The 9,425-nt window shown below is 53.9% G+C and overlaps 1 protein-coding gene across 2 annotated transcripts; it reads left to right on the forward strand.

Moving 5' to 3' along the window:
* The first annotated feature begins 3,503 nt into the window (after positions 1 to 3,503).
* PCBD1 (pterin-4 alpha-carbinolamine dehydratase 1) lies at positions 3,504 to 7,984 on the forward strand. Of its 2 annotated transcripts, none has more exons than XM_055325384.1 (4): positions 3,504 to 3,601; positions 6,289 to 6,420; positions 6,892 to 6,972; positions 7,495 to 7,984. In XM_055325384.1, exons 1-4 carry the CDS (start codon positions 3,599 to 3,601, stop codon positions 7,591 to 7,593), a joined length of 315 nt encoding a protein of 104 aa, XP_055181359.1. In that variant the 5' UTR covers positions 3,504 to 3,598; the 3' UTR covers positions 7,594 to 7,984. The 2 variants fall into 2 exon arrangements, with proteins under 2 accessions (XP_055181359.1, XP_055181360.1); XM_055325385.1 differs by having other exon boundaries at positions 7,623 to 7,984.
* The last annotated feature ends 1,441 nt before the right edge of the window (positions 7,985 to 9,425 follow it).

Here is a 9,425-nt window from a genome sequence, read left to right on the forward strand (position 1 = left end):
TTGCCTAGTGTATTTTTCAGAATGTTATATAATGGGATAATATTATAGAAAGTAGACATTTGAGCTGCTGTCACTTAGTGTAACACGTTTGGGATTCATCCACTGCCCTGAATGTTTACTCATTTCTTCCACAGTGTCCTTTGTTGGTAGAAATTTTATATGTCGGGATACTGGCTTATCTCTTTTTTTTCTCTGCCTTATAACTTTGTGCTTTTGAAGATTTATCTGATAATTTCCCTACCATGACAATATTCTTCCTTTTCTTCAGTTAACTTTATGATTAGATAAATGTAAGACCTAAATGTGAAAGCTCTCCTTTTATGTGAAGTTAGTTTACAGATGGCCAAATGGTAGAATATATTTGCGATATCGAAAATGGACAAGCAATTAACATCTAGATATAAACTCCTGCAAATCAACTAAAAAAGAGAATACTGTGAATTCTTAAAAAACAAAAAAAAAAGGAAGATTAAAAGGCACTTTACAAGCAATAAGCCCCAAGTGCTAATAAGCATATGAAGAGGTGCTCAGAATCATTAGTAATCCGAAAACGCAAAGTAAAACAGTGAGCTATCATTATGCCTGTTAACTTGGCAAAAATTAAAAAGCTAGATAATGCCAAGTGTGAGTATTATGTGCAAGTAATGTAGGGGAACAGGAACCCTTCCTCACATGATGCACGTGACATAAGGACCAACACAGCCACTATCCACAGCATCTGAAACTATTTGGGATATATACCCATGAGGGAATTACTGGGTTTATAGAAGAGATAGATAGATAATAGATAGATAGATAGATAGATAGATAGATAGATAGATAGATTTACATATTTATATAGATTTAGATTTCAGTTGCCTAAGAAACTGCCCACAAGCCAGAGACCTACTAAGCTGGAAGAGATACTCACTGCAAAATCATCTTCGTTGTTCTGTTCTCTGTGTGTTACACACTCACATGCTAGGGGGTGGGTAGTGGTCGTGGTGGTGGCAGGTTGTTGGACGCTACCTGAGTCCAACACTGGAGGAATGATTACCCATTCTGGGTGCTCACCATGGAATACTGAGCAGCAGTTGGAAGCTATCGATTAAAGATACATATAGCAAAAATGGGTGAAAGAAACAGAATGAGACAGGGCACACAGATCCATTTACAAAAGATAAAAATACATACAGGTGAAACAATAGCACATGTAAAACACATAAACAAAAATATATATTAACACATTAGAGTTCACAGAGTAACACATTGGGAGGAGAGGAGTAAAAGTGTAGTATAGGGATGAAGGTTAATGAGGAAAAAATGTTTTTGAACATTAGAGGACTTGTATTACATGACTCCAAGACTTACACAGCTACAGTAATCAAGATGTATGGCGTTACCATCAAGATGGACAAATAGATCAATGGAACAGGATAGAGTCTACATATTAAGGCCAATTATAAATAAACCACAGGTATACCTTCCACAGAGTTTTTACAAGGGTATAAAAGCAATTCAGTGGAGAAGGGAAGAATTGAACACTCACACACAGAAAGCGAATTTGGATCCATAACTCCAAGCATAGGGAAAACTAGCTGAAAAATGATCATAGACCTAAATGCAAAACCAAAAACTAAGAAACACAAGAGAAAACATCACAAAACATAACAAAAATCTTTGTGACATTAGGTTAGGCAAAGATTTCTTAGCAGCAACACCAAAATACTAAGCCATAGAAGCAACAATTGATAAATTGGATTTTATTAAAATTAAGGGCATTTATTTGCTCTTTGAAAGACCGAGTGAAACACAAAGAAAAAAAAACTGGCAAACTATTTCTTTCATGAAGTGCTCACATCCAGAATAAAGAACTGTCAAAACCCAGGAAGAACACAAACAACTCAAAAAGGGGGGGGAGGCAGGAAATTTGAAGGCAAATCATCAGATTTACCAATGACAAACACCAGAACAAGTGCTCAATATCATTAGCCATTAAGGAAACTCAAAGGAAAACTACAATCAGATCACCAGTTAGAATGACTGAAGTGAAAGAGACTGACCATAACAAATATTGGTGCTCCTGTGAGGTGTGTAGGGAACCTGGAACTCTCAGACACTGCTGGTGGGGACATGAAATGGTGCAGCCACTTTGGGACGCAGCCTGGCAGTTTCCTTACAAGTTATACATACTCCGGGCAGCCTGGGTGGCTCAGAGGTTTAGCGCCTGCCTTCGGCCCAGGGCGCGATCCTGGAGTCCTGGGATCGAGTCCCGCGTCGGGCTCCCTGCGTGGAGCCTGCTTCTCCGCCTCTCTCTCTCTCTCTCTCTCTCTCTCTCTCTCTATGTCTATCATGGATAAATAAATAAAATCTTTAAAAATAAAACAAGTTATACATACGCTCTGCCCTATGACCTAGCCATTCCACTCCTAGACATTTACCCAAGAAAAAGGAAAGCATCTAAATGGACTTGGACGGGAAGGTGCACAGCAGCTTTATGTGTAATAGTGAAAAACTGCAAACAACCCAAAATGTCCATCAACAAGTGAACAGATCAACAAATTGTGGTATATCGATACAATGTAACACTATAGAATAAATCTTACTTAGCCGTAGAAAGGAAGAAACTACTGATACATGCAACCACAGGGGCGAACCTCAAAGTAATTACGTTGAGTCCTAAGAAGCCAGACACAAGGGCGTACGGTTTGCATTTACATAAAATCCTAGGAAATGCAACCTAACGCATGGTGACCGGAAGCAGAGGAAGGGTCGTCCGGGAGGGAAGGGAACTTGCAGGGACGCGGGGTGTGTAAGAGCGTGATCGCAGCGGTGCGTGCGCGAGAGCTCACAACTGCCAGAGGCATCAAACTGTACACCTTAGGCCACTACGTGAACCTGCTGCTTTTAAAAAAGAAAGAGGGAATGTCGCGTCCGGGGGAAACGGCCCCGTGAGCGGCAGAGCGCAGCGCAGACGCACAAGTCCGGCCCCGAGCTCCCGGGAAACCGAGCCTGGAAGAAAGTGCTGGAAGGGGCAGAGGCCGAGTTAGCGATTGCCGGTGGGCGGGACCTCGCGGCCGGCCCCGCCCCGCCCCCCGCGGCCCCGCCCCCCGCGGCCCCGCCCCCCGCGGCCCCGCCCCCCGCGGCCCCGCCCCCCGCGGCCCCGCCCCCCGCGGCCCCGCCCCCCGCGGCCCCGCCCCCCGCGGCCCCGCCCCCCGCGGCCCCGCCCCCCGCGGCCCCGCCCCCCGCGGCCCCGCCCCCCGCGGCCCCGCCCCCCGCGGCCCCGCCCCCCGCGGCCCCGCCCCCCGCGGCCCCGCCCCCCGCGGCCCCGCCCCCCGCGGCCCCGCCCCCCGCGGCCCGCCCCGCCCCCGCGGCCCGCCCCGCCCCCGCGGCCGGCCCCGCCTCCTCGCGGCCCCGCCCTCCTCGCGGCCCCGCCCTCCTCGCGGCCCCGCCTCCTCGCGGCCCCGCCTCCTCGCGGCCCCGCCCTCCTCGCGGCCCCGCCTCCTCGCGGCCCCGCCCTCCTCGCGGCCCCGCCCCGGCCCCCCGCGCCCGCCCGCCGCCACCTGCCGCTCGGCCGCGTCCGCACCTGCGCCCGGTCCGCCCCTGCGCCGCGCCCGCCATGGTGAGGGGTCGGGGCGCGCGGGGTCCGGGGGAGGAAGGGCGGGCCGCGGGCCGGATCGCGGGGCCGGATCGCGGGGCCGGACCGCGGGGGCGCGTCCCTGCGAGCCCCTCGCCCGCCCCCGGGCTCCGGGAGCCGTTTCCCCGCCCCGCTGCCCCCCGCGCCCCCGGCGGCGGCCCAGCGCGAGCTGAGCCCGGGAGAGCGGCGGTGGCGCGGCCGGGTGACAGCGAGCCGCAGCCCGGGCCTGGCCCTGCTCCCGCCCGCGTCCCGGGGCGCCCCGCCGCTGCACGCGGGGCGTGGTTTTGGGTGGGGGTGGAGAGGCAGCTGGTGCGCCCGGAGACACACACCCCCACCCCCCTAACCGCCGAGGCGGTTCTCTTGCACGTTGAGGGGAGGGGGGCGTCTGTGTGTCTGAGTGTGAGTAGCGGGGTGGTCGGTTCTGCGCTCCTCTGCCCACCGGGCCCGCGCTCCGGGCCCGCGCTCCGTGCGCCCGGCGCTGCTCCAGGGCCTCAGAGCCTGCCCCTGTGCCTCGCTTGAGGCCTGTGCCCAGCCAGGGGGCCCTGATTACACGGGGTCAGCGCTCCTGCAGGCTGGGTCTCCCCCAGGAGGGCCCTGGCCCTCTGCTCGGGCCCTGCTTCAACACCCTTACCCTCGGAGAGGTGAAGGGGAGCCCTGGCAGGGGAGGAGGGGAGCCTCTAGACCCAGGACGGCTCTTCTAAACAGCCTGTCTCTGGTCCCCAAGCCTCAGGAGCAGTCAGGACTGCGGTGACAGCTGAGAAGGCACTTGGAAAGCTGTGGCTTGGAGGGACAGGAGGTGGGGAGAGAGGCTGGTTGTGTGGTGTGCAGAGGCCCCAAAGATGCAGGGCAGGGTGGGTAATCAGTAACCCGAGCGAGTGCACACTCCCCCAGATGGCCCGGGCCAGGCCTGACCTGTGATTTACTAAGCAAACACTGCCCCTTCCCCCGCTGGGATTCCAGCTCTCAGAGGGGCTGGGCACGTCAGCCCCAGGCTGTGAAACTTGGGGGATCCTGGAGGACTCTCAAGGGCAAGGGGTGCCTCCTAGGAGCTCACCGGTACCCACCTACTTCTTTCTGGGCCAGGGAACTAATAAGCAGTGGGTTCTGATGCCTGGGCTGACATCATTTATCAGGTTGCCTGGATACACTGACCAGGCTTATCAGCCACTGAGAAAGAGCCAGCTCTGGAATGGAGCAGGGGTTGGGCACAGGATGCAGATCTCACAGAGCCAAGCTCAAGCCAGATCAGTCAGGAGAAAACAAGTGTTTTCAGGAGGGAGGGAAAGATTGACTTAGAGGAGGCTGCAATGCTTTCCAGTTGGACCCCAGGCCTGCAAGGCCTATCAAGCCAGCCGGCCCCAGGGAGTCTCCTTTAACGGATGCAGATGGCACCCCCTTAGTAACAGGGGAATTTACTGAAGTGTCCCCTTGGCTCCTCTTGCTGATCTGAAAGTGGAAGTTCTGGGTCCCTTCTGGCTCTGGAGCCCAGGGAGGTGAGTGCCCCAGGGCCACCTCGCTGGAGAATGGCAGATCTGGGGCCTGAACCAGCCCTGCCAACTCCCCCCAGGGCTGCTTGTGAAGCTAAATTAACCTCCCTCCCATCCTCCACCCCACTTAGTGGCTCACTTTCCCTCAGCTCTCTGGAGTTTCTGTTTCAGCAGTTTCAGTGCTGGGATCCCTGATGCAGTGCCTAGGTCTGGATCCACCCCCCCCACCCCCCCAGGAACAGAACCGGCCTTTGCCTCCTTCTGTGCCTGAGGGTTCCACTCTTGGCCCATACCCTGCAGGTTTGGGCTGCCTCGAGGGCACTTTGCACACACAGTAGGTCAACAGGCTGAGGCACTAGGTTTGCCAGTCGCCCTCAGCCAGGTTAACTTCCACTTTGGGTCTGAGCTCTGGCTCAGGCTCCCCAGGCTGATGGAGTAGAAGAGAAGGTGGGGATCTGGAACCCCTAGGCCTGGCAGCTAGTACTGAGGCTGCATGGGGGCATGATGAACACCCACTGGGAGGTAGTTCCAGGGAGTGTCAGAGGTGGTGTGGCCAAGAATCAGCTGGAAGGTGTGGTCAGTGCTGGCTCCTTTCCCTGGGGGGCCCGGGATGCAGACTCAGACCCACTTTGAGAATGATGCCTGTGCTCACGGGCTGAGGGGGATGTGCGTGTGCGTTTGTATGGGGGAACCGTGCTCTTTTTCCCTTTCCAGGCCTAGATTCCTTGAGTAGCAGGGTGGCCGTGGGGGTGAACTGGATACAGTCCACAGCAGGAAAAGGAGGCTTAGACAGTTGTGGGTACTCTTTCTGAAAAGTTGGGTAGTAACACATTTGCATCTGGGCTTGGTTTTGCTTTTACTCTCATTATCGTAAGAAACCTATGGGGCGGGGCTCTGTCGGGCTTTGGGGGCAGGGGTTGGGGGGTTGCTGAGCCCCAGTGACTTACATCACACCTTAGGATTTTCTGACCTCTGAGCAAAGTGTCAAAACCTAAGAACCTATCAGTATGTGAGCCAGGGCCCCACCTCCAGGGCCGGGTGCCACCGTCAACAACTCCCTGTGGTTGCTTTAGGCTGTGCCCCCCCCAGAGCACCCGCAGAGGTTGCCTGAATGCCCCTCGTGACCAGGGCCCTCCTCTGGGTCCTGTAGAAAGAATGCCCGTGGGCCTCTGTTGCCTCTCCTAGGCTGGCAAAGCGCACAGGCTAAGTGCTGAGGAGAGGGACCAGCTGCTGCCAAACCTGAGGGCTGTGGGGTGGAACGAGGTGGAAGGCCGAGACGCCATCTTCAAGCAGTTCCATTTCAAAGACTTCAATCGGGTATGTCAGCGGATGGGACAGTGTCTGAGACTGGGGCGGACAGGGTTCTCTCCCTCAAAGCCCTGCTACCCAAGACCCTCAGACACTACCCTAGTCAGGTTGACTTGGAGTGTCACCCCTGGGGACTGGGGAGCTGGGACCTGGGTTCTCCATATACCTGGAACTCTTAGAAACGATCCTCAGAGGAGATGGGTCAAGTAGGATACAGAGGTACATTTTAGCAGATAACCAAAAACTGGCCAAGACTCAACATCTCTGCGGTGTTTCCACCGTAAGGCAGGATCCTAGAACAAGACATTCCTCCTACTGAAGGGCCACCTTGAACTGCAGTGCAGAACCAGCCATGGGGTGCTAGGGGGTGACTGAAGCTGGAAGGGTCTTGTGGGGAGCCAGTCCGGCTCCCGCACCTAGGCTCTGCACCACCGGCCTCCCTCTCAGAGTGCTAACCTGCGTCTCACTTCACCACCGCAGGCTTTTGGCTTCATGACGAGGGTGGCCCTGCAGGCTGAGAAACTGGACCACCATCCTGAATGGTTTAACGTGTACAACAAGGTGAGCGGTGCGTGCCCTGAGTTCTGAGGGCCCTTCCTTGGGCTTCCCTCAGGGCCTCCCAACCAAAGTTTGCCTGTCTGCCCCTCCTGGTCCTTTGGGCTCTTTTCTAGAATCATCAGGAACACCCCTGCCAAACAGTCAGGCTCACTACAAATTAAAGAATTGCACGTGGAAACACTCAGAGGATTTGCGGGCGGGGTAGACAATAAGTAGACGTTAAGAAGGCGGAGCCCACAGAAGGCAAGGCTGTGGGGAGGGGCCACGGTCCCTGCTGATAGCTCCCAATGGGTTAGATCCTCCTGGAGGTGCGGGGGAATGAAGAAGTAGGAACCTGAGCTAAGAATCAAAAAGTAGGAACCACGCTCGACAAGCAGACAGGATTGACTGCGGGCGAATGAGCGTGGCCATTCAACAGCCACTGCGTGCCAAGACGGGAGGGTTTGCACTGCTGCTAGTGACTCTTGGGAGGAGCCCCCAGGGGAGAGAGGGGTGCCAGGGCCCGTATCTCTGGTTTGATTCCAGGTCCACATCACCCTGAGCACCCACGAGTGTGCCGGCCTTTCAGAACGGGACATAAACCTGGCCAGCTTCATCGAACAAGTAGCGGTGTCCATGACCTAGGCCCCTGCCTTCCTCTCTGAATGCTTCAGGTGAAGGGGGTGACTGAACTGGGAACCCAGGGAGGGAATCGGGAGCCCTGAGATGTCGCTGCAGCTAGAACTGCCAAGTGGACCCTGCTGTGGAAGGAGATGCCAGCACCAGCACCGACCTTTCTTCCCCACACCCCTCTTCATCCCCGGCGCTTTGTCACACGCTCGCTCAGCACCATTTTCCCGGCACAGTAACGGTCTCCTTGCCAGGCCATGTCCTGCTCCCTTTCTAACACATTTCCCAGGAAGCAGTGTCTGAGATGCACACTGTCTTATCTTAGAAACCAGAACCTAAAGTCAACCCCTTTGTGTGTGACAGAAACACCTGTGCTTTTATGCCTCAAATAAAACTGTCACTTGGCCTTGGGCTCTAGAACCTTCTTTTCCACAGGTCAGTCCAAATTGGAGTCAACAGGCATTTAAAGCCCTTACTCCATGGAAGGCACTGTTTGAGGCACTGGAGGGGAAAGTGGGACCTGACTACCCTGTCTTCATGGAGTTCATGATCATGTAGGGAATTATGCAGGACGCGGTTAACCACACTAGGCAGGATGAATGATGTCGATGCTAGAGGCAAGGGTAAGAAATGAGCTAAAGGAACATGAGGCGATTGACAGGGGTGTCTGGAGGCTTCAATGACTTGTGCCTTAAAGATCAGAATGGGATTCTTGAGGCAGGGATGGCTGAAGGGCGCCATGAATAAAAGTAAAGGACTGAATAAAAGTGTGGCGGTCTGAGGTTGCATTATGCCCTTCTTGGTCCACAACATCCCATGGGGAGACTTCTAATCCTGATAGTTTCTTACGGTTTTTTAGAGACTTAGCCAGAGTCTTCAGGTTTGCTTGCCCTTACTGTGTAAGGGAGAGGACAAAAATCCTAGCTTAGGAGGTGACAGATTATTTACCATCCTAGCAGTTAAAGAGCAGATTCCTACAGATCAGTCCTCCAACCTAGGATAGACGACTCCACCTCCCGGATAGACTGTTACCACTAATATGCTGTAACTGGGAGGAGTGGGGGGCAGAGAGCACAGTCTCCTCTCTCTCCAGTGCACGCCACATGGGTGGCATTCTGCATATGCCATTACGCAAGATTTGGGGAAGCCCTTCTCCCGATGGCTTCTCATCTATGATCCCCTAACCTGAAGCTGCCTGCATTCTAAGCTGACTTGCAAATGCCAGGATCTCTTGAAGCAGACATTTAGCAACATCACAACCCAGTCACCCTGGATGAGTTGGTCCTACAACAAGGGCCAGAAAAGAGGCAGAGGTTGGTGTCTGAGAAACAAGCATATGGTTGGTAAGAGGTACCAGCAGGATCTAAGGATTAACAACACCTATGTCAACGGCAGGTTCTCAGAAAACGTACTATCAAAACCAGGGAGATTCGGATGGTGATCTCCCTCCCACTGCTCCACTTCTGACTTCACTTTTCCTAAGTGAGCTTGGATCTGATGACTGCAGATTAGGGGACAGAAGCCACCAGACATGCAATTATGGAGCACGTGTTAGGTCACCTTCCTGCCTCTGCTTACCCTGGATCAGGAGTTGAGAGACACCAACCTAGAGGATGCTACAGTTCTATGAAGGACTTTTCTGTGGGCCAAAGACACAAGCAATACTTTTTCAGAAATGTTTGTTCTACAATTCATGCAAATAACTGAAGCTATAGAGAAGATGTTATGGGGAGATTGTGAAAAAAAAAAAAAAAAAGCCCAAGGAAAAGGATGGCAATTAAGACTCCAACTGGGAGGCACCTGGGTGGCTTAGTCGGTTAAGCATCTGCTTACAGCTCAGATCATGA

This window comes from Nyctereutes procyonoides, unplaced genomic scaffold, assembly GCF_905146905.1.
Source record: "Nyctereutes procyonoides isolate TBG_1078 unplaced genomic scaffold, NYPRO_anot_genome, whole genome shotgun sequence".
Lineage (NCBI taxonomy): Eukaryota > Metazoa > Chordata > Mammalia > Carnivora > Canidae > Nyctereutes > Nyctereutes procyonoides.

Excerpts from the sequence above, each read along its gene's own strand:
- PCBD1 (XM_055325384.1), top strand. Across the intron at positions 6,421-6,891 it reads ATTTCAAAGACTTCAATCGG|GCTTTTGGCTTCATGACGAG; the intron begins GTATGTCAGCGG and ends TCACCACCGCAG. Across the intron at positions 6,973-7,494 it reads GGTTTAACGTGTACAACAAG|GTCCACATCACCCTGAGCAC; the intron begins GTGAGCGGTGCG and ends GTTTGATTCCAG.